General features: G+C 37.1%; 1 protein-coding gene across 2 annotated transcripts in view; it reads left to right on the top strand.

Moving 5' to 3' along the window:
* Positions 1–24,615, top strand: part of LOC106605973 (diacylglycerol O-acyltransferase 1) — a 76,580-nt gene that overhangs the window by 48,947 nt on the left and 3,018 nt on the right. For both annotated transcript variants that reach the window (XM_045697669.1, XM_045697667.1), the window contains 9 exons: positions 18,888–19,016; positions 20,884–20,958; positions 21,878–21,981; positions 22,544–22,582; positions 22,706–22,747; positions 22,853–22,897; positions 23,070–23,182; positions 23,353–23,418; positions 23,609–23,696. In XM_045697669.1, the coding sequence (XP_045553625.1) occupies positions 18,888–19,016; positions 20,884–20,958; positions 21,878–21,981; positions 22,544–22,582; positions 22,706–22,747; positions 22,853–22,897; positions 23,070–23,182; positions 23,353–23,418; positions 23,609–23,696 (701 nt within the window). The remainder of the gene's footprint in view (positions 1–18,887; positions 19,017–20,883; positions 20,959–21,877; positions 21,982–22,543; positions 22,583–22,705; positions 22,748–22,852; positions 22,898–23,069; positions 23,183–23,352; positions 23,419–23,608; positions 23,697–24,615) is intronic.

Genomic DNA, 24,615 nt, shown 5'->3' on the forward strand with positions numbered 1-24,615 from the left:
TTTAGTTAGTGTGTGTCTTCACTATTAGTTTAGTTAGTGTGTCTCTGTGTGTCTTCACTACTAGTTTAATTAGTGTGTCTCTGTGTCTTCACTATTAGTTTAGTTAGTGTGTCTCTGTGTCTTCACTATTAGTTTAGTTAGTGTGTCTTCACTATTAGTTTAGTTAGTGTGTCTCTGTGTGTCTTCACTATTAGTTTAGTTAGTGTGTGTCTTCACTATTAGTTTAGTTAGTGTGTCTCTGTGTGTCTTCACTATTAGTTTAGTTAGTGTGTCTCTGTGTGTCTTCACTACTAGTTTAATTAGTGTGTCTCTGTGTCTTCACTATTAGTTTAGTTAGTGTGTCTGTCTTCACTATTAGTTCAGTTAGTGTGTCTCTGTGTGTCTTCACTATTAGTTTAGTTAGTGTGTCTCTGTGTCTTCACTATTAGTTTAGTTAGTGTGTCTCTGTGTGTCTTCACAATTAGTTTAGTTAGTGTGTCTTCACTATTAGTTTAGTTAGTGTGTCTTCACTATTAGTTTTATTAGTGTGTCTCTGTGTGTCTTCACTATTAGTTTAGTTAGTGTGTCTCTGTGTATCTTCACTATTAGTTTAGTTAGTGTGTGTCTTCACTATTAGTTTAGTTAGTGTGTGTCTTCACTATTAGTTTAGTTAGTGTGTCTCTGTGTCTCTTCACTATTAGTTTAGTTAGTGTGTCTCTGTGTCTTCACTATTAGTTTAGTTAGTGTGTCTCTGTGTGTCTTCACTATTAGTTTAGTTAGTGTGTGTCTTCACTATTAGTTTCGTTAGTGTGTGTCTCTGTGTCTTCACTATTAGTTTAGTTAGTGTGTCTCTGTGTCTTCACTATTAGTTTAGTTAGTGTGTCTCTGTGTCTTCACTATTAGTTTAGTTAGTGTGTGTCTGTGTCTTCACTATTAGTTTAGTTAGTGTGTCTCTGTGTCTTCACTATTAGTTTAGTAAGTGTGTCTTCACTATTAGTTTAGTTAGTGTGTCTCTGTGTGTCTTCACTATTAGTTTAGTTAGTGTGTGTCTTCACTATTAGTTTAGTTAGTGTGTTTCTGTGTGTCTTCACTATTAGTTTAGTTAGTGTGTGTCTGTGTCTTCACTATTAGTTTAGTTAGTGTGTCTCTGTGTGTCTTCACTATTCGTTTAGTTAGTGTGTGTCTTCACTATTAGTTTAGTTAGTGTGTCTCTGTGTGTCTTCACTATTAGTTTAGTTAGTGTGTCTCTGTGTCTTCACTATTAGTTTAGTTAGTGTGTCTCTGTGTGTCTTCACTATTAATTTAGTTAGTGTGTCTCTGTGTGTCTTCACTATTAGTTTAGTTAGTGTGTCTCTGTGTGTCTTCACTACTAGTTTAATTAGTGTGTCTCCGTGTCTTCACTATTAGTTTAGTTAGTGTATGTCTTCACTATTAGTTTAGTTAGTGTGTCTCTGTGTGTCTTCACTACTAGTTTAATTAGTGTGTCTCTGTGTCTTCACTATTAGTTTAGTTAGTGTGTCTCTGTGTCTTCACTATTAGTTTAGTTAGTGTGTGTCTTCACTATTAGTTTAGTTAGTGTGTCTCTATGTCTTCACTATTAGTTTAGTTAGTGTGTGTCTTCACTATTAGTTTAGTTAGTGTGTGTCTTCACTATTAGTTTAGTTAGTGTGTGTCTTCACTATTAGTTTAGTTAGTGTGTGTCTTCACTATTAGTTTAGTTAGTGTGTCTCTGTGTGTCTTCACTACTAGTTTAATTAGTGTGTCTCTGTGTCTTCACTATTAGTTTAGTTAGTGTGTCTCTGTGTCTTCACTATTAGTTTAGTTAGTGTGTCTTCACTATTAGTTTAGTTAGTGTGTCTCTGTGTGTCTTCACTATTAGTTTAGTTAGTGTGTGTCTTCACTATTAGTTTAGTTAGTGTGTCTCTGTGTGTCTTCACTATTAGTTTAGTTAGTGTGTGTCTTCACTATTAGTTTAGTTAGTGTGTCTCTGTGTGTCTTCACTATTAGTTTAGTTAGTGTGTCTCTGTGTCTTCACTATTAGTTTAGTTAGTGTGTCTTCACTATTAGTTTTGTTAGTGTGTCTCTGTGTGTCTTCACTATTAGTTTAGTTAGTGTGTCTCTGTGTATCTTCACTATTAGTTTAGTTAGTGTGTGTCTTCACTATTAGTTTAGTTAGTGTGTGTCTTCACTATTAGTTTAGTTAGTGTGTCTCTGTGTCTCTTCACTATTAGTTTAGTTAGTGTGTCTCTGTGTCTTCACTATTAGTTTAGTTAGTGTGTCTCTGTGTGTCTTCACTATTAGTTTAGTTAGTGTGTGTCTTCACTATTAGTTTCGTTAGTGTGTGTCTCTGTGTCTTCACTATTAGTTTAGTTAGTGTGTCTCTGTGTCTTCACTATTAGTTTAGTTAGTGTGTCTCTGTGTCTTCACTATTAGTTTAGTTAGTGTGTGTCTGTGTCTTCACTATTAGTTTAGTTAGTGTGTCTCTGTGTCTTCACTATTAGTTTAGTTAGTGTGTCTTCACTATTAGTTTAGTTAGTGTGTCTCTGTGTGTCTTCACTATTAGTTTAGTTAGTGTGTGTCTTCACTATTAGTTTAGTTAGTGTGTGTCTTCACTATTAGTTTAGTTAGTGTGTGTCTGTGTCTTCACTATTAGTTTAGTTAGTGTGTCTCTGTGTGTCTTCACTATTCGTTTAGTTAGTGTGTGTCTTCACTATTAGTTTAGTTAGTGTGTCTCTGTGTGTCTTCACTATTAGTTTAGTTAGTGTGTCTCTGTGTCTTCACTATTAGTTTAGTTAGTGTGTCTCTGTGTGTCTTCACTATTAGTTTAGTTAGTGTGTCTCTGTGTGTCTTCACTATTAGTTTAGTTAGTGTGTCTCTGTGTGTCTTCACTACTAGTTTAATTAGTGTGTCTCCGTGTCTTCACTATTAGTTTAGTTAGTGTATGTCTTCACTATTAGTTTAGTTAGTGTGTCTCTGTGTGTCTTCACTACTAGTTTAATTAGTGTGTCTCTGTGTCTTCACTATTAGTTTAGTTAGTGTGTCTCTGTGTCTTCACTATTAGTTTAGTTAGTGTGTGTCTTCACTATTAGTTTAGTTAGTGTGTCTCTGTGTCTTCACTATTAGTTTAGTTAGTGTGTGTCTTCACTATTAGTTTAGTTAGTGTGTGTCTTCACTATTAGTTTAGTTAGTGTGTGTCTTCACTATTAGTTTAGTTAGTGTGTGTCTTCACTATTAGTTTAGTTAGTGTGTCTCTGTGTGTCTTCACTACTAGTTTAATTAGTGTGTCTCTGTGTCTTCACTATTAGTTTAGTTAGTGTGTCTCTGTGTCTTCACTATTAGTTTAGTTAGTGTGTCTTCACTATTAGTTTAGTTAGTGTGTCTCTGTGTGTCTTCACTATTAGTTTAGTTAGTGTGTGTCTTCACTATTAGTTTAGTTAGTGTGTCTCTGTGTGTCTTCACTATTAGTTTAGTTAGTGTGTCTCTGTGTGTCTTCACTACTAGTTTAATTAGTGTGTCTCTGTGTCTTCACTATTAGTTTAGTTAGTGTGTGTCTTCACTATTAGTTCAGTTAGTGTGTCTCTGTGTGTCTTCACTATTAGTTTAGTTAGTGTGTGTCTGTGTCTTCACTATTAGTTTAGTTAGTGTGTCTCTGTGTGTCTTCACTATTAGTTTAGTTAGTGTGTCTCTGTGTCTTCACTATTAGTTTAGTTAGTGTGTCTTCACTATTAGTTTTGTTAGTGTGTCTCTGTGTGTCTTCACTATTAGTTTAGTTAGTGTGTCTCTGTGTATCTTCACTATTAGTTTAGTTAGTGTGTGTCTTCACTATTAGTTTAGTTAGTGTGTGTCTTCACTATTAGTTTAGTTAGTGTGTCTCTGTGTCTCTTCACTATTAGTTTAGTTAGTGTGTCTCTGTGTCTTCACTATTAGTTTAGTTAGTGTGTCTCTGTGTGTCTTCACTATTAGTTTAGTTAGTGTGTGTCTTCACTATTAGTTTCGTTAGTGTGTGTCTCTGTGTCTTCACTATTAGTTTAGTTAGTGTGTCTCTGTGTCTTCACTATTAGTTTAGTTAGTGTGTCTCTGTGTCTTCACTATTAGTTTAGTTAGTGTGTGTCTGTGTCTTCACTATTAGTTTAGTTAGTGTGTCTCTGTGTCTTCACTATTAGTTTAGTAAGTGTGTCTTCACTATTAGTTTAGTTAGTGTGTCTCTGTGTGTCTTCACTATTAGTTTAGTTAGTGTGTGTCTTCACTATTAGTTTAGTTAGTGTGTTTCTGTGTGTCTTCACTATTAGTTTAGTTAGTGTGTGTCTGTGTCTTCACTATTAGTTTAGTTAGTGTGTCTCTGTGTGTCTTCACTATTCGTTTAGTTAGTGTGTGTCTTCACTATTAGTTTAGTTAGTGTGTCTCTGTGTGTCTTCACTATTAGTTTAGTTAGTGTGTCTCTGTGTCTTCACTATTAGTTTAGTTAGTGTGTCTCTGTGTGTCTTCACTATTAATTTAGTTAGTGTGTCTCTGTGTGTCTTCACTATTAGTTTAGTTAGTGTGTCTCTGTGTGTCTTCACTACTAGTTTAATTAGTGTGTCTCCGTGTCTTCACTATTAGTTTAGTTAGTGTGTGTCTTCACTATTAGTTTAGTTAGTGTGTCTCTGTGTGTCTTCACTACTAGTTTAATTAGTGTGTCTCTGTGTCTTCACTATTAGTTTAGTTAGTGTGTCTCTGTGTCTTCACTATTAGTTTAGTTAGTGTGTGTCTTCACTATTAGTTTAGTTAGTGTGTCTCTGTGTCTTCACTATTAGTTTAGTTAGTGTGTGTCTTCACTATTAGTTTAGTTAGTGTGTGTCTTCACTATTAGTTTAGTTAGTGTGTGTCTTCACTATTAGTTTAGTTAGTGTGTGTCTTCACTATTAGTTTAGTTAGTGTGTCTCTGTGTGTCTTCACTACTAGTTTAATTAGTGTGTCTCTGTGTCTTCACTATTAGTTTAGTTAGTGTGTCTCTGTGTCTTCACTATTAGTTTAGTTAGTGTGTCTTCACTATTAGTTTAGTTAGTGTGTCTCTGTGTGTCTTCACTATTAGTTTAGTTAGTGTGTGTCTTCACTATTAGTTTAGTTAGTGTGTCTCTGTGTGTCTTCACTATTAGTTTAGTTAGTGTGTCTCTGTGTGTCTTCACTATTCGTTTAGTTAGTGTGTGTCTTCACTATTAGTTTAGTTAGTGTGTCTCTGTGTGTCTTCACTATTAGTTTAGTTAGTGTGTCTCTGTGTCTTCACTATTAGTTTAGTTAGTGTGTCTCTGTGTGTCTTCACTATTAATTTAGTTAGTGTGTCTCTGTGTGTCCTCACTATTAGTTTAGTTAGTGTGTCTCTGTGTGTCTTCACTACTAGTTTAATTAGTGTGTCTCTGTGTCTTCACTATTAGTTTAGTTAGTGTGTGTCTTCACTATTAGTTTAGTTAGTGTGTCTCTGTGTGTCTTCACTACTAGTTTAATTAGTGTGTCTCTGTGTCTTCACTATTAGTTTAGTTAGTGTGTGTCTTCACTATTAGTTTAGTTAGTGTGTCTCTATGTCTTCACTATTAGTTTAGTTAGTGTGTGTCTTCACTATTAGTTTAGTTAGTGTGTGTCTTCACTATTAGTTTAGTTAGTGTGTGTCTTCACTATTAGTTTAGTTAGTGTGTGTCTTCACTATTAGTTTAGTTAGTGTGTGTCTTCACTATTAGTTTAGTTAGTGTGTCTTCACTATTAGTTTAGTTAATGTGTCTCTGTGTGTCTTCACTATTAGTTTAGTTAGTGTGTCTCTGTGTGTCTTCACTATTAGTTTAGTTAGTGTGTCTCTGTGTGTCTTCACTACTAGTTTAATTAGTGTGTCTCTGTGTCTTCACTATTAGTTTAGTTAGTGTGTGTCTTCACTATTAGTTTAGTTAGTGTGTCTCTGTGTGTCTTCACTACTAGTTTAGTTAGTGTGTCTCTGTGTCTTCACTATTAGTTTAGTTAGTGTGTCTCTGTGTCTTCACTATTAGTTTAGTTAGTGTGTGTCTTCACTATTAGTTTAGTTAGTGTGTCTCTATGTCTTCACTATTAGTTTAGTTAGTGTGTGTCTTCACTATTAGTTTAGTTAGTGTGTGTCTTCACTATTAGTTTAGTTAGTGTGTGTCTTCACTATTAGTTTAGTTAGTGTGTGTCTTCACTATTAGTTTAGTTAGTGTGTCTCTGTGTGTCTTCACTATTAGTTTAGTTAGTGTGTCTCTGTGTCTTCACTATTAGTTTAGTTAGTGTGTCTCTGTGTCTTCACTATTAGTTTAGTTAGTGTGTCTTCACTATTAGTTTAGTTAGTGTGTCTCTGTGAGTCTTCACTATTAGTTTAGTTATTGTTTCTTCACTATTAGTTTAGTTAGTGTGTCTCTGTGAGTCTTCACTATTAGTTTAGTTAGTGTGTCTCTGTGGGTCTTCACTATTAGTTTACTTAGTGTGTCTCTGTGTCTTCACTATTAGTTTAGTTAGTGTGTGTCTTCACTATTAGTTTAGTTAGTGTGTCTCTGTGTCTTCACTATTAGTTTAGTTAGTGTGTGTCTGTGTCTTCACTATTAGTTTAGTTAGTGTGTCTCTGTGTGTCTTCACTATTAGTTTAGTTAGTGTGTCTCTGTGTCTTCACTATTAGTTTAGTTAGTGTGTCTTCTCACTATTAGTTTTGTTAGTGTGTCTCTGTGTGTCTTCACTATTAGTTTAGTTAGTGTGTCTCTGTGTATCTTCACTATTAGTTTAGTTAGTGTGTGTCTTCACTATTAGTTTAGTTAGTGTGTGTCTTCACTATTAGTTTAGTTAGTGTGTCTCTGTGTGTCTTCACTATTAGTTTAGTTAGTGTGTCTCTGTGTCTTCACTATTAGTTTAGTTAGTGTGTCTCTGTGTGTCTTCACTATTAGTTTAGTTAGTGTGTGTCTTCACTATTAGTTTCGTTAGTGTGTGTCTCTGTGTCTTCACTATTAGTTTAGTTAGTGTGTCTCTGTGTCTTCACTATTAGTTTAGTTAGTGTGTCTCTGTGTCTTCACTATTAGTTTAGTTAGTGTGTGTCTGTGTCTTCACTATTAGTTTAGTTAGTGTGTCTCTGTGTCTTCACTATTAGTTTAGTAAGTGTGTCTTCACTATTAGTTTAGTTAGTGTGTCTCTGTGTGTCTTCACTATTAGTTTAGTTAGTGTGTGTCTTCACTATTAGTTTAGTTAGTGTGTTTCTGTGTGTCTTCACTATTAGTTTAGTTAGTGTGTGTCTGTGTCTTCACTATTAGTTTAGTTAGTGTGTCTCTGTGTGTCTTCACTATTCGTTTAGTTAGTGTGTGTCTTCACTATTAGTTTAGTTAGTGTGTCTCTGTGTGTCTTCACTATTAGTTTAGTTAGTGTGTCTCTGTGTCTTCACTATTAGTTTAGTTAGTGTGTCTCTGTGTGTCTTCACTATTAATTTAGTTAGTGTGTCTCTGTGTGTCTTCACTATTAGTTTAGTTAGTGTGTCTCTGTGTGTCTTCACTACTAGTTTAATTAGTGTGTCTCCGTGTCTTCACTATTAGTTTAGTTAGTGTGTGTCTTCACTATTAGTTTAGTTAGTGTGTCTCTGTGTGTCTTCACTACTAGTTTAATTAGTGTGTCTCTGTGTCTTCACTATTAGTTTAGTTAGTGTGTCTCTGTGTCTTCACTATTAGTTTAGTTAGTGTGTGTCTTCACTATTAGTTTAGTTAGTGTGTCTCTATGTCTTCACTATTAGTTTAGTTAGTGTGTGTCTTCACTATTAGTTTAGTTAGTGTGTGTCTTCACTATTAGTTTAGTTAGTGTGTGTCTTCACTATTAGTTTAGTTAGTGTGTGTCTTCACTATTAGTTTAGTTAGTGTGTCTCTGTGTGTCTTCACTATTAGTTTAGTTAGTGTGTCTCTGTGTCTTCACTATTAGTTTAGTTAGTGTGTCTCTGTGTCTTCACTATTAGTTTAGTTAGTGTGTCTTCACTATTAGTTTAGTTAGTGTGTCTCTGTGTGTCTTCACTATTAGTTTAGTTAGTGTGTGTCTTCACTATTAGTTTAGTTAGTGTGTCTCTGTGTGTCTTCACTATTAGTTTAGTTAGTGTGTGTCTTCACTATTAGTTTAGTTAGTGTGTCTCTGTGTGTCTTCACTATTCGTTTAGTTAGTGTGTGTCTTCACTATTAGTTTAGTTAGTGTGTCTCTGTGTGTCTTCACTATTAGTTTAGTTAGTGTGTCTCTGTGTCTTCACTATTAGTTTAGTTAGTGTGTCTCTGTGTGTCTTCACTATTAATTTAGTTAGTGTGTCTCTGTGTGTCCTCACTATTAGTTTAGTTAGTGTGTCTCTGTGTGTCTTCACTACTAGTTTAATTAGTGTGTCTCTGTGTCTTCACTATTAGTTTAGTTAGTGTGTGTCTTCACTATTAGTTTAGTTAGTGTGTCTCTGTGTGTCTTCACTACTAGTTTAATTAGTGTGTCTCTGTGTCTTCACTATTAGTTTAGTTAGTGTGTGTCTTCACTATTAGTTTAGTTAGTGTGTCTCTATGTCTTCACTATTAGTTTAGTTAGTGTGTGTCTTCACTATTAGTTTAGTTAGTGTGTGTCTTCACTATTAGTTTAGTTAGTGTGTGTCTTCACTATTAGTTTAGTTAGTGTGTGTCTTCACTATTAGTTTAGTTAGTGTGTCTGGTCTTCACTATTAGTTTAGTTAGTGTGTCTTCACTATTAGTTTAGTTAATGTGTCTCTGTGTGTCTTCACTATTAGTTTAGTTAGTGTGTCTCTGTGTGTCTTCACTATTAGTTTAGTTAGTGTGTCTCTGTGTGTCTTCACTACTAGTTTAATTAGTGTGTCTCTGTGTCTTCACTATTAGTTTAGTTAGTGTGTGTCTTCACTATTAGTTTAGTTAGTGTGTCTCTGTGTGTCTTCACTACTAGTTTAATTAGTGTGTCTCTGTGTCTTCACTATTAGTTTAGTTAGTGTGTCTCTGTGTCTTCACTATTAGTTTAGTTAGTGTGTGTCTTCACTATTAGTTTAGTTAGTGTGTCTCTGTGTCTTCACTATTAGTTTAGTTAGTGTGTCTGTCTTCACTATTAGTTTAGTTAGTGTGTGTCTTCACTATTAGTTTAGTTAGTGTGTCTCTGTGTGTCTTCACTATTAGTTTAGTTAGTGTGTCTCTGTGTGTCTTCACTACTAGTTTAGTTAGTGTGTCTCTGTGTCTTCACTATTAGTTTAGTTAGTGTGTGTCTTCACTATTAGTTTAGTTAGTGTGTCTCTGTGTGTCTTCACTACTAGTTTAGTTAGTGTGTCTCTGTGTCTTCACTATTAGTTTAGTTAGTGTGTCTCTGTGTCTTTACTATTAGTTTAGTTAGTGTGTGTCTTCACTATTAGTTTAGTTAGTGTGTGTCTTCACTATTAGTTTAGTTAGTGTGTGTCTTCACTATTAGTTTAGTTAGTGTGTGTCTTCACTATTAGTTTAGTTAGTGTGTCTTCACTATTAGTTTAGTTAATGTGTCTCTGTGTGTCTTCACTATTAGTTTAGTTAGTGTGTCTCTGTGTGTATTCGCTATTAGTTTAGTTAGTGTGTCTCTGTGTGTCTTCACTACTAGTTTAATTAGTGTGTCTCTGTGTCTTCACTATTAGTTTAGTTAGTGTGTGTCTTCACTATTAGTTCAGTTAGTGTGTCTCTGTGTGTCTTCACTATTAGTTTAGTTAGTGTGTCTCTGTGTGTCTTCACTACTAGTTTAATTAGTGTGTCTCTGTGTCTTCACTATTAGTTTAGTTAGTGTGTGTCTTCACTATTAGTTTAGTTAGTGTGTCTCTGTGTGTCTTCACTACTAGTTTAATTAGTGTGTCTCTGTGTCTTCACTATTAGTTTAGTTAGTGTGTGTCTTCACTATTAGTTTAGTTAGTGTGTCTCTGTGTGTCTTCACTACTAGTTTAATTAGTGTGTCTCTGTGTCTTCACTATTAGTTTAGTTAGTGTGTCTCTGTGTCTTTACTATTAGTTTAGTTAGTGTGTGTCTTCACTATTAGTTTAGTTAGTGTGTGTCTTCACTATTAGTTTACTTAGTGTGTGTCTTCACTATTAGTTTAGTTAGTGTGTGTCTTCACTATTAGTTTAGTTAGTGTGTGTCTTCACTATTAGTTTAGTTAGTGTGTCTTCACTATTAGTTTAGTTAATGTGTCTCTGTGTGTCTTCACTATTAGTTTAGTTAGTGTGTCTCTGTGTGTATTCGCTATTAGTTTAGTTAGTGTGTCTCTGTGTGTCTTCACTACTAGTTTAATTAGTGTGTCTCTGTGTCTTCACTATTAGTTTAGTTAGTGTGTTGTCTTCACTATTAGTTCAGTTAGTGTGTCTCTGTGTGTCTTCACTATTAGTTTAGTTAGTGTGTCTCTGTGTGTCTTCACTACTAGTTTAATTAGTGTGTCTCTGTGTCTTCACTATTAGTTTAGTTAGTGTGTGTCTTCACTATTAGTTTAGTTAGTGTGTCTCTGTGTGTCTTCACTACTAGTTTAATTAGTGTGTCTCTGTGTCTTCACTATTAGTTTAGTTAGTGTGTCTCTGTGTCTTCACTATTAGTTTAGTTAGTGTGTGTCTTCACTATTAGTTTAGTTAGTGTGTGTCTTCACTATTAGTTTAGTTAGTGTGTGTCTTCACTATTAGTTTAGTTAGTGTGTGTCTTCACTATTAGTTTAGTTAGTGTGTGTCTTCACTATTAGTTTAGTTAGTGTGTCTTCACTATTAGTTTAGTTAATGTGTCTCTGTGTGTCTTCACTATTAGTTTAGTTAGTGTGTCTCTGTGTGTATTCGCTATTAGTTTAGTTAGTGTGTCTCTGTGTCTTCACTACTAGTTTAATTAGTGTGTCTCTGTGTCTTCACTATTAGTTTAGTTAGTGTGTGTCTTCACTATTAGTTTAGTTAGTGTGTGTCTTCACTATTAGTTTAGTTAGTGTGTCTCTGTGTGTCTTCACTATTAGTTTAGTTAGTGTGTGTCTTCACTATTATTTTCGTTAGTGTGTGTCTCTGTGTCTTCACTATTAGTTTAGTTAGTGTGTCTCTGTGTCTTCACTATTAGTTTAGTTAGTGTGTCTCTGTGTGTCTTCACTATTAGTTTAGTTAGTGTGTGTCTTCACTATTAGTTTAGTTAGTGTGTCTCTGTGTGTCTTCACTATTAGTTTAGTTAGTGTGTCTCTGTGTCTTCACTATTAGTTTAGTTAGTGTGTCTTCACTATTAGTTTAGTTAGTGTGTCTCTGTGTGTCTTCACTATTAGTTTAGTTAGTGTGTCTCTGTGTGTCTTCACTATTAGTTTAGTTAGTGTGTCTCTGTGTGTCTTCACTATTAGTTTAGTTAGTGTGTGTCTTCACTATTAGTTTAGTTAGTGTGTGTCTTCACTATTAGTTTAGTTAGTGTGTCTCTGTGTGTCTTCACTATTAGTTTAGTTAGTGTGTCTCTGTGTCTTCACTATTAGTTTAGTTAGTGTGTGTCTTCACTATTAGTTTAGTTAGTGTGTCTCTGTGTGTATTCGCTATTAGTTTAGTTAGTGTGTCTCTGTGTGTCTTCACTACTAGTTTAATTAGTGTGTCTCTGTGTCTTCACTATTAGTTTAGTTAGTGTGTGTCTTCACTATTAGTTCAGTTAGTGTGTCTCTGTGTGTCTTCACTATTAGTTTAGTTAGTGTGTCTCTGTGTGTCTTCACTACTAGTTTAATTAGTGTGTCTCTGTGTCTTCACTATTAGTTTAGTTAGTGTGTGTCTTCACTATTAGTTTAGTTAGTGTGTCTCTGTGTGTCTTCACTACTAGTTTAATTAGTGTGTCTCTGTGTCTTCACTATTAGTTTAGTTAGTGTGTCTCTGTGTCTTTACTATTAGTTTAGTTAGTGTGTGTCTTCACTATTAGTTTAGTTAGTGTGTCTCTTGTCTTCACTATTAGTTTAGTTAGTGTGTGTCTTCACTATTAGTTTAGTTAGTGTGTGTCTTCACTATTAGTTTAGTTAGTGTGTGTCTTCACTATTAGTTTAGTTAGTGTGTCTTCACTATTAGTTTAGTTAGTGTGTCTCTGTGTGTCTTCACTATTAGTTTAGTTAGTGTGTCTCTGTGTGTATTCGCTATTAGTTTAGTTAGTGTGTCTCTGTGTGTCTTCACTACTAGTTTAGTTAGTGTGTCTCTGTGTCTTCACTATTAGTTTAGTTAGTGTGTGTCTTCACTATTAGTTTAGTTAGTGTGTGTCTTCACTATTAGTTTAGTTAGTGTGTCTCTGTGTGTCTTCACTATTAGTTTAGTTAGTGTGTGTCTTCACTATTATTTTCGTTAGTGTGTGTCTCTGTGTCTTCACTATTAGTTTAGTTAGTGTGTCTCTGTGTCTTCACTATTAGTTTAGTTAGTGTGTCTCTGTGTGTCTTCACTATTAGTTTAGTTAGTGTGTGTCTTCACTATTAGTTTAGTTAGTGTGTCTCTGTGTGTCTTCACTATTAGTTTAGTTAGTGTGTCTCTGTGTCTTCACTATTAGTTTAGTTAGTGTGTCTTCACTATTAGTTTAGTTAGTGTGTCTCTGTGTGTCTTCACTATTAGTTTAGTTAGTGTGTCTCTGTGTGTCTTCACTATTAGTTTAGTTAGTGTGTCTCTGTGTGTCTTCACTATTAGTTTAGTTAGTGTGTGTCTTCACTATTAGTTTAGTTAGTGTGTGTCTTCACTATTAGTTTAGTTAGTGTGTCTCTGTGTGTCTTCACTATTAGTTTAGTTAGTGTGTCTCTGTGTCTTCACTATTAGTTTAGTTAGTGTGTGTCTTCACTATTAGTTTAGTTAGTGTGTCTCTGTGTGTATTCGCTATTAGTTTAGTTAGTGTGTCTCTGTGTGTCTTCACTACTAGTTTAATTAGTGTGTCTCTGTGTCTTCACTATTAGTTTAGTTAGTGTGTGTCTTCACTATTAGTTCAGTTAGTGTGTCTCTGTGTGTCTTCACTATTAGTTTAGTTAGTGTGTCTCTGTGTGTCTTCACTACTAGTTTAATTAGTGTGTCTCTGTGTCTTCACTATTAGTTTAGTTAGTGTGTGTCTTCACTATTAGTTTAGTTAGTGTGTCTCTGTGTGTCTTCACTACTAGTTTAATTAGTGTGTCTCTGTGTCTTCACTATTTGTTTAGTTAGTGTGTCTCTGTGTCTTTACTTTTAGTTTAGTTAGTGTGTGTCTTCACTATTAGTTTAGTTAGTGTGTGTCTTCACTATTAGTTTAGTTAGTGTGTGTCTTCACTATTAGTTTAGTTAGTGTGTGTCTTCACTATTAGTTTAGTTAGTGTGTGTCTTCACTATTAGTTTAGTTAGTGTGTCTTCACTATTAGTTTAGTTAATGTGTCTCTGTGTGTCTTCACTATTAGTTTAGTTAGTGTGTCTCTGTGTGTATTCGCTATTAGTTTAGTTAGTGTGTCTCTGTGTGTCTTCACTACTAGTTTAATTAGTGTGTCTCTGTGTCTTCACTATTAGTTTAGTTAGTGTGTGTCTTCACTATTAGTTTAGTTAGTGTGTGTCTTCACTATTAGTTTAGTTAGTGTGTCTCTGTGTGTCTTCACTATTAGTTTAGTTAGTGTGTGTCTTCACTATTATTTTCGTTAGTGTGTGTCTCTGTGTGTCTTCACTATTAGTTTAGTTAGTGTGTCTCTGTGTCTTCACTATTAGTTTAGTTAGTGTGTCTCTGTGTGTCTTCACTATTAGTTTAGTTAGTGTGTGTCTTCACTATTATTTTCGTTAGTGTGTGTCTCTGTGTCTTCACTATTAGTTTAGTTAGTGTGTCTCTGTGTCTTCACTATTAGTTTAGTTAGTGTGTCTCTGTGTGTCTTCACTATTAGTTTAGTTAGTGTGTGTCTTCACTATTAGTTTAGTTAGTGTGTCTCTGTGTGTCTTCACTATTAGTTTAGTTAGTGTGTCTCTGTGTCTTCACTATTAGTTTAGTTAGTGTGTCTTCACTATTAGTTTAGTTAGTGTGTCTCTGTGTGTCTTCACTATTAGTTTAGTTAGTGTGTCTCTGTGTGTCTTCACTATTAGTTTAGTTAGTGTGTCTCTGTGTGTCTTCACTATTAGTTTAGTTAGTGTGTGTCTTCACTATTAGTTTAGTTAGTGTGTGTCTTCACTATTAGTTTAGTTAGTGTGTCTCTGTGTGTCTTCACTATTAGTTTAGTTAGTGTGTCTCTGTGTCTTCACTATTAGTTTAGTTAGTGTGTGTCTTCACTATTAGTTTAGTTAGTGTGTCTCTGTGTGTATTCGCTATTAGTTTAGTTAGTGTGTCTCTGTGTGTCTTCACTACTAGTTTAATTAGTGTGTCTCTGTGTCTTCACTATTAGTTTAGTTAGTGTGTGTCTTCACTATTAGTTCAGTTAGTGTGTCTCTGTGTGTCTTCACTATTAGTTTAGTTAGTGTGTCTCTGTGTGTCTTCACTACTAGTTTAATTAGTGTGTCTCTGTGTCTTCACTATTAGTTTAGTTAGTGTGTGTCTTCACTATTAGTTTAGTTAGTGTGTCTCTGTGTGTCTTCACTACTAGTTTAATTAGTGTGTCTCTGTGTCTTCACTATTAGTTTAGTTAGTGTGTCTCTGTGTCTTTACTATTAGTTTAGTTAGTGTGTGTCTTCACTATTAGTTTAGTTAGTGTGTGTCTTCACTATTAGTTTAGTTAGTGTGTGTCTTCACTATTAGTTTAGTTAGTGTGTGTCTTCACTATTAGTTTAGTTAGTGTGTGTCTTCACTATTAGTTTAGTTAGTGTGTCTTCACTATTAGTTTAGTTAATGTGTCTCTGTGTGTCTTCACTATTAGTTTAGTTAGTGTGTCTCTGTGTGTATTCGCTATTAGTTTAGTTAGTGTGTCTCTGTGTGTCTTCACTACTAGTTTAATTAGTGTGTCTCTGTGTCTTCACTATTAGTTTAGTTAGTGTGTGTCTTCACTATTAGTTTAGTTAGTGTGTGTCTTCACTATTAGTTTAGTTAGTGTGTCTCTGTGTGTCTTCACTATTAGTTTAGTTAGTGTGTGTCTTCACTATTATTTTCGTTAGTGTGTGTCTCTGTGTGTCTTCACTATTAGTTTAGTTAGTGTGTCTCTGTGTCTTCACTATTAGTTTAGTTAGTGTGTCTCTGTGTGTCTTCACTATTAGTTTAGTTAGTGTGTGTCTTCACTATTAGTTTAGTTAGTGTGTCTCTGTGTGTCTTCACTATTAGTTTAGTTAGTGTGTCTCTGTGTCTTCACTATTAGTTTAGTTAGTGTGTCTTCACTATTAGTTTAGTTAGTGTGTCTCTGTGTGTCTTCACTATTAGTTTAGTTAGTGTGTCTCTGTGTGTCTTCACTATTAGTTTAGTTAGTGTGTCTCTGTGTGTCTTCACTATTAGTTTAGTTAGTGTGTGTCTTCACTATTAGTTTAGTTAGTGTGTGTCTTCACTATTAGTTTAGTTAGTGTGTCTCTGTGTGTCTTCACTATTAGTTTAGTTAGTGTGTCTCTGTGTCTTCACTATTAGTTTAGTTAGTGTGTCTCTGTGTGTCTTCACTATTAGTTTAGTTAGTGTGTGTCTTCACTATTAGTTTCGTTAGTGTGTGTCTCTGTGTCTTCACTATTAGTTTAGTTAGTGTGTCTCTGTGTCTTCACTATTAGTTTAGTTAGTGTGTCTCTGTGTCTTCACTATTAGTTTAGTTAGTGTGTGTCTGTGTCTTCACTATTAGTTTAGTTAGTGTGTCTCTGTGTCTTCACTATTAGTTTAGTTAGTGTGTCTTCACTATTAGTTTAGTTAGTGTGTCTCTGTGTGTCTTCACTATTAGTTTAGTTAGTGTGTCTCTGTGTGTCTTCACTATTAGTTTAGTTAGTGTGTCTCTGTGTGTCTTCACTATTAGTTTAGTTAGTGTGTGTCTTCACTATTAGTTTAGTTAGTGTGTCTCTGTGTGTCTTCACTACTAGTTTAATTAGTGTGTCTCTGTGTCTTCACTATTAGTTTAGTTAGTGTGTGTCTTCACTATTAGTTTAGTTAGTGTGTCTCTGTGTGTCTTCACTATTAGTTTAGTTAGTGTGTCTCTGTGTGTCTTCACTATTAGTTTAGTTAGTGTGTCTCTGTGTGTCTTCACTATTAGTTTAGTTAGTGTGTGTCTTCACTATTAGTTTAGTTAGTGTGTCTCTGTGTGTCTTCACTACTAGTTTAATTAGTGTTTCTCTGTGTCTTCACTATTAGTTTAGTTAGTGTGTCTCTGTGTCTTCACTATTTGTTTAGTTAGTGTGTGTCTTCACTATTAGTTTAGTTAGTGTGTCTCTATGTCTTCACTATTAGTTTAGTTAGTGTGTGTCTTCACTATTAGTTTAGTTAGTGTGTGTCTTCACTATTAGTTTAGTTAGTGTGTGTCTTCACTATTAGTTTAGTTAGTGTGTGTCTTCACTATTAGTTTAGTTAGTGTGTCTTCACTATTAGTTTAGTTAATGTGTCTCTGTGTGTCTTCACTATTAGTTTAGTTAGTGTGTCTCTGTGTGTCTTCACTATTAGTTTAGTTAGTGTGTCTCTGTGTGTCTTCACTACTAGTTTAATTAGTGTGTCTCTGTGTCTTCACTATTAGTTTAGTTAGTGTGTCTTCACTATTAGTTTAGTTAGTGTGTCTCTGTCTTCCCTATTAGTTTAGTTAGTGTGTGTCTTCACTATTAGTTTAGTTAGTGTGTCTTCACTATTAGTTTAGTTAGTGTGTGTCTTCACTATTAGTTTAGTTAGTGTGTGTCTTCACTATTAGTTTAGTTAGTGTGTCTTCACTACTAGTTTATTTAGTGTGTCTCTGTGTCTTCACTATTAGTTTAGTTAGTGTGTCTCTGTGTCTTCACTATTAGTTTGGTTAGTGTGTGTCTTCACTATTAGTTAGTGTGTAATTGTATCTGAATGAAATGCATTTAGTGTGGTATTCTATGATCTACCCCTGTAAGAGTTTATATTAATGGAATCAGTTACATTACAGAAGTTACAGTAGTGTAGTATTATATTATCCAGTTGGTCATTAATGTGTAGTTAATGCAGTATTATATTATCCAAGTATGTGATTTTATATTAATGGAATCAGTTGGTTATTCATGTGTAGTTAATGTAGTATTACATTATCCAAGTGTGTGATTTTATCTGAATGGAATCAGTTTGTTATTAATGTGTAGTTAATGTAGTATTATATTATCCAAGTGTGTGATTTTATCTGAATGGAATCAGTTGGGCAGTGTTTGATCAGTACCTGTTGGCTCACAGGGAGAGGAAGTAAGGAGTGAGGTGGATATGAGGCCAAAAGAGGAGTGGCTGAGAAACAGGTCAATGTCAGGTCAGCTCTGCCTGTCTTCATCAAGCTGGTTGCTAGCCAGCATGGCATCTGGTGACATACAACAGCTAACTGAGTCTCTCATGGCTACACATGTCTCAGAACTTAGGAAACTGACCACAACCACAAGATGATATTAACTGTCTGTGATGTTGTTCTTTACCCACAGTTTCATATTTACAAATGTAGGATCTTAGTTTGTTCACCCTTTTGCTTGAGAATTTTCCTGCAATAAAGGAAATGTTTAACTTGTGTATTTCTGAAGTTTGTCATTTCCACTTTGGCATTTCAGACTTGATTTTCCCTTATGAAAAATGGATCAACCCCTACACAAATGTCCACATAATTTCCTTTTGCTGCAGGATTATTTTCCTACTGTAGCAAACTGGCTCAAATTAAGATCCTACATCTGTACACGCATAAAGACAAAGGTGAAGCTACAGTCATGAGTTTTTAGTAATCATTCCTCTTCGAGGAGAATAGGAAGGTCTTGTCTCTTAGTGTCTTTAAGATCTTCATTTTACCTCTCACAAATCAGATAATCTTTCCCTGGACGTTGACTGCGTAGCTACAGTATCCTTCCTTACCTAAAAGTCGGGAGCGGACAAAGATGTACCATCTGTCTCTTGTACCTCATGCAGAGCTACTGTTTATACATCAAGGTCAGGGGAGAGGGCCACGGATGCTCCTCTTGGCGAGGGAGACAGTCTCTGTCTTTCTCTCTGTGCCCATGCCATCTACTAGGTAACCAGCACGGCCCATTTCCATGCAGCATATGGCCGCTGTTGATAAAGCAGTACTAGTCTGTTAGAATGACCTGGGGGCCTTGCCAGGTTTCCCTGGACCTCGGACGGTAGCGCTGGTAGTTGGTTGAACGTGAGTAGACTTTGTGTTCCCAGTCGTTCATCTTGTGTGATAGACAAGGAGAGGATGGTGAGTGTTGTAACTCTTGACATATGGATAGCCCTAGATAAGGACAGTAAGAGCCAGGTGGGCAGCATTCCTCAGCTTCTTGTTGTGGCCTGTTTGTTAGCTACACATCAAAGCCAACGTCTTCGCTAAGTGGGAATAAGAGTGTTTCATTATTTTCTGTTCTACAGTGTGATATGCATGTTGAATACCTCAAGTTGACTGTACCATATTATAAACTGTGTGGTTTGAGCCCTGAATTCTGATTGACTGACAGCCGTGGTATATCAGACCGTATACCACAGGTATGACACAACATTTATTTTTACTGCTCTAATTACGTTGGTAAACAGTTTATAATAGCAAGGCACCTCAGGGGTTTGTGATATATGGCCAATATACCACGGCTAAAGGCTGTATCCAGGCACTCTGCGTTGTGTTGTGCAAAAGAACAGCCCTTAGCCGTGGTATATTGGTTCATATACCACACCACCTCGGGCCTTATTGCTTAAATATACTACATAACGCACTGTGCTACTACACATCAAGATCATTTACAACCACCCACACCCACGTCATTAACTCCATTTAATGGATCATGTGTATTGTACTGTTGTGCATACAACACTTAATATGATTGACTGTGAATTCTAATGGCAAATATTGCATAAATATTGCTCATATTTAACATTGCACATTGTCCTTGTTCTCAGTGGGTGGAGCGTCTGCTCTGGGAGTGTACACCGTCCTCTTCCTGAAGCTCTACTCCTACAAAGATGTGAACAAGTGGTGTAGAGAGATGAGCCATGCTAAAGCCCGTAGCCTGGCCCGCTCCCTCTCATGTAAGTCCTCAGTCTCCACAGTCCTCTATGCCCCATGCTAAAGCCCGTAGCCTGGCCCGCTCCCTCTCATGTAAGTCCTCAGTCTCCACAGTCCTCTATGCCCCATGCTAAAGCCCGTAGCCTGGCCCGCTCCCTCTCATGTAAGTCCTCAGTCTCCACAGTCCTCTATGCCCCATGCTAAAGCCCGTAGCCTGGCCCGCTCCCTCTCATGTAAGTCCTCAGTCTCCACAGTCCTCTATGCCCCATGCTAAAGCCCGTAGCCTGGCCCGCTCCCTCTCATGTAAGTCCTCAGTCTCCACAGTCCTCTATGCCCCATGCTAAAGCCCGTAGCCTGGCCCGCTCCCTCTCATGTAAGTCCTCAGTCTCCACAGTCCTCTATGCCCCCTACCAGCAACTGGGCAACAACAACACTGCTACTACTTTAATTACTTCAGATGTACAGCTTTTGCTATCGATACTGCTCACGCTTTCTGGGCTTCACCGCTTCGGATTTTACTGATACGTCTGTTCTTGAAGTTTGTGCGGTGTGAGGGAGATTTTTCAAATACTTTATATTTGATTGAGTCTCCCTGGAGTGCCAGATGGGCGGAGTATGTACTTTTGGGACAATACCTTTTTATCCACTGTGCCAGGCAATCAAGTATTTGAAAAATAACTAATATTGTTATAACAGGTTTGATTTCAACCCTTGTCCTCTAAGCTCTTCTGTGACGACTCCCAGAGTTGCTTTGTCTAGAGAGTTTGTGTCACCTGGGTTCTACGTTGACCTTTGACTCCCAGGGTTGCTTTGCCTAGAGAGTTTGTGTCACCTGGGTTCTACGTTGACCTTTGACTCCCAGAGTTGCTTTGTCTAGAGAGTTTGTGTCACCTGGGTTCTACGTTGACCTTTGACTCCCAGAGTTGCTTTGTCTAGAGAGTTGGTGTCACCTGGGTTCTACGTTGACCTTTGACTCCCAGAGTTGCTTTGTCTAGAGAGTTTGTCACCTGGGTTCTACATTGACCTTTGACTCCCAGAGTTGCTTTGCCTAGAGAGTTTGTGTCACCTGGGTTCTACGTTGACCTTTGACTCCCAGAGTTGCTTTGTCTAGAGAGTTTGTGTCACCTGGGTTCTACGTTGACCTTTGACTCCCAGAGTTGCTTTGTTTAGAGAGTTTGTGTCACCTGGGTTCTACGTTGACCTTTGACTCCCAGAGTTGCTTTGTCTAGAGAGTTTGTGTCACCTGGGTTCTACGTTGACCTTTGACTCCCAGAGTTGCTTTGTCTAGAGAGTTGGTGTCACCTGGGTTCTACGTTGACCTTTGACTCCCAGAGTTGCTTTGTCTAGAGAGTTTGTCACCTGGGTTCTACATTGACCTTTGACTCCCAGAGTTGCTTTGCCTAGAGAGTTTGTGTCACCTGGGTTCTACGTTGACCTTTGACTCCCAGAGTTGCTTTGTCTAGAGAGTTTGTGTCACCTGGGTTCTACGTTGACCTTTGACTCCCAGAGTTGCTTTGTCTAGAGAGTTTGTGTCACCTGGGTTCTACACTGACCGTTGACTAGTAATAAAGGGCTTAATGAGATTTCTGACTCGCCTCCACGGAAATGGCAACTGTGACCTAATTTTTCATAGGCGGCGATGCTGCGTGTTTGTATATGTACCCTTAATGGAAACCGTTTTCCTGTTGGTGAAAATGTTACCCTCTACACATAAACATTAACATACACACGCACACATAATACTACAATCCTCATTGCTCCTTAACTGCTGCACTGCCACCTGCTGGTTGACTGTACACAAGGAGCTGTTCTCTAAGTAGAGGGATTGTGACTGTGAGAATCATACATGTTTAATTGCTGACTTAACATGGCTAGTACTCTCCTGTACAGGTTCCTCTATACCACGGTCTAAGGGAAGTGGAGTGGACTATCAGGTCTCCTATCCTGGAAATCTCACCCTCAGAGGTCAGTAGAGTTGGACATTCCATCCCAGGTAGACCAAGACCTGGGTACAAATACAATTTCAGGTATTTCAATAAAGTTTCAAAACAAGTATTCAGATAACTTTTATTTGAAAAAACAAGTAGTTGAATATTTGAATATATTTGGAGATACTCAAATACACTGACTCAAATACACTCCCATGCATTTAACCCATGTATTTGAAAATAGTATTTTAGAAATAAGTATTAGAAAATACTTTAAAATACAGTTTGGTCAGCTATTTGGTTTTTCAAATAACCATTCAAATATTTGTTTTAAGTACATGTTTTCGGCTGTGTTTGAAAATACTCAAATACACAGAAGCTATTTAAATAACAAATAGTCAAATGCATGTATTTGAACCCAGGTCCTGCTGTAGACCCCACTCTTATCACTGCTGCCTCAACCTATCCTGCTGTAGCAGACCCCACTCTTATCACTGCTCTCTCAACCTATCCTGCTGTAGCAGACCTCACTCTTATCACTGCTGCCTCAACCTATCCTGCTGTAGCAGACCTCACTCTTATCACTGCTGTCTCAACCTATCCTGCTGTAGACCCCACTCTTATCACTGCTGTCTCAACCTATCCTGCTGTAGCAGACCTCACTCTTATCACTGCTGCCTCAACCTATCCTGCTGTAGCAAACCCCACTCTTATCATTGCTGTCTCAACCTATCCTGCTGTAGCAGACCCCACTCTTATCACTGCTGTCTCAACCTATCCTGCTGTAGCCTGCTACTGGAGCTATATCAGACTATAATAATACTCTCTCTCTTTCTCTCCTCTCGCTCTTTCTCGCTCTCTCTCTCTTTCTTTCTTTCTCTCTCTCTCTCTCCCGTCTCTCTCTTTGTAATCTCTCTCACGTCCCTATTTCTTTCTAATCTCTCTTGTGTTTTTAGATTTGTATTATTTTGTTTTTGCACCAACCCTCTGCTATGAATTAAACTTCCCCCGGTCTCCACGGATTCGAATGAGCTTCCTGCTAAGGAGGCTTTTTGAGATGGTGAGTTCTGTCCCCAATCACCCTTTCTGCATTGGTTTGTTAATACGCTGCTTTATACTCTGTAAACTAGACTGAACAGTTGATGTTATCACGGCTTTGTCCTACTGGTTATTTACCAATGTTGTGCTATGGGTATAAAAGAGGATGTACAACTTCCTGTTTAGCCCCATGTGAAGGAGCACATTATAGAAATACAGATACATCAGATCTATTGTCTTCAATACAATCGTGACACGATCATCTACAGCAAACATGAATAGAACAGATAGAAGTATCTTATTTAACAATGTCAACTTCCATTGTGAATTTCTCTGAACCTCCATTAGAAGATTAGCTTGGTTTATTGGTCTACTGTGGAGATGTGCACTCTGGTCCCAAGACTTATCCAAAGCTAAAAGGCAGACAGCGTTTTTCCTGCACACACACACACACACACACACACACACACACACACACACACACACACACACACACACACACACACACACACACCACTCAAGTATTGCTCTTTTGTTTGATTTAGAGGAGAAATGCTAAGTAAACAAATCATCTCTCTTCCCAGCTGTTCTTCACCCAGTTATTGGTGGCATTAACACAGCAGGTATGATTTCTACTGACGTTGACTTATGTATAGTGACTACATGTATTTATTGAGAATAAGCACCTCATTTTATTTCTGATTTGTGCTGTTTATTCACCTCATCTATCTCTTATTCTCCTCCAGTGGATGATACCCATTATTCAGAGTTCTATGAAGCCATTGGAGGTAAAGTAGGATTACTGGTACATTTATCATTTACATTTAAAGCATTTTTTATTATTTTTCTCTATCAATACAATCTCTCTTTCTTCATTGATCCTGATCCTGTAGGATATGGACCTCCCTATGATGATGGAGCGTCTACTCAGACTAGCCGTAAGTACACAAGAGAACACAGGGGTAATGCGGTCATGGTAACATGGTTCATAGTACCCTTGGGCCTTGAGAGATATGACATATACGTTGTAATGGGCCGTTCCGTTGTTCTGTAGTTGTTTTATGTTGTCCTGGATACAGTATTATTCTCCTGTCTTCTCTCTCCCATCAGGTGCCCAATCATCTTCTCTGGTTGATATTCTTCTACTGGTTCTTCCACTCGTCCTTGAACTTTATTGCTGAGCTCCTGCAATTTGGAGACCGAGAGTTTTACAGAGACTGGTGGTAGGTGAAATGAATCCGGTCTATTTTGTTACGTTCCATTGTTTATTGCCTGTATGTTACTAAGAGGGACAAGTGATCATTTGAGATGTACACAAGTAAAATATCAATAGCATGTACCACCGTAAAATACATCACTTCACATGACTAGGAGACTTTTCCCTTTCTTTCAGGAACTCTGAGACCATCACATACTTCTGGCAAAACTGGAATATTCCAGTACACAAGTGGTGCCTTCGGTGAGTAGATGCAATGTATTCTATACATAGTGTACTGTATGTAACACTGAGATCCTATAAATGATTCAATGGTACGGAATCAGTGGAATGGAGGTTGATACTGAGCAGAAATGTATTGAGGATGTATTGGGGATTTGGGAGGTGTTTGATGATATGCATCCTCTTGTGTTGCTCCCTCTCTCTCCCAAAGCCACTTCTACAAGCCCCTGCGGAAGAGTGGAGTCAGTAAGTGGCTCGGCCAATCAGCAGTGTTCCTGGCTTCAGCCTTCTTTCATGAGGTAAGGTGCTCTGCTCCTAGCTGGGTGAAACCAGACTGACCGCTGCGCTCAGCTTTAGTATTCCTTGTGAAGTGAAACAGAATGTTAGCTTCATCAGGCTGGTGTTTAACGAGGATTCTCTGCTGCTACTACAGCTCATATCGTCACTGTCTGACCAAAACATCCAATCGCCAAAACATCAACTTTCCAAAGAGAAAAAATAAGGAGAAAAAAAACATGTTTTCCATCAACGAATATATAATTATGACAATTTAGAAGCTATTTTGAATACATGTTCTTGGTTCATTGAGGTTAGATACCACTTTCAGTAAATATAAAACAATTTAAAATGGCAAAAATGTAGTTACAAGGTTTTCATCAGACAATGACGATATACAGTATGTATACCATTTGTGAAGAAATCCTGCATTTTATCAGACTACAGTTTCATAATTGCTCAGATTGCTAGTCAGATTTTAAAGGCCACATATATAGTTATTGCATGACAGTACAGTGGTTACACTACACAGTGGCTATACTGCACAGTGGCTATACTACACAGTGGCTATACTACACAGTGGCTATACTACACAGTGGCTATACTACACAGTGGTTATACTACACAGTGGCTATACTGCACAGTGGCTATACTGCACAGTGGCTATACTACACAGTGGCTATACTACACAGTGGCTATACTACACAGTGGCAATACTACACAGTGGCTATACTGCACAGTGGCTATACTACACAGTGGCTATACTGCACAGTGGCTATACTGCACAGTGGCTATACTGCACAGTGGCTATACTGCACAGTGGCTATACTACACAGTGGCTATACTACACAGTGGCTATACTACACAGTGGCTATACTGCACCGTGGCTATAAAGTAGGGCCCTTTCTGGGGATATTTCTCCGTTGTCCAGACACACACACA

The sequence above is a fragment of the Salmo salar genome, chromosome ssa02, assembly GCF_905237065.1.
Source record: "Salmo salar chromosome ssa02, Ssal_v3.1, whole genome shotgun sequence".
NCBI classification, from domain to species: domain Eukaryota; kingdom Metazoa; phylum Chordata; class Actinopteri; order Salmoniformes; family Salmonidae; genus Salmo; species Salmo salar.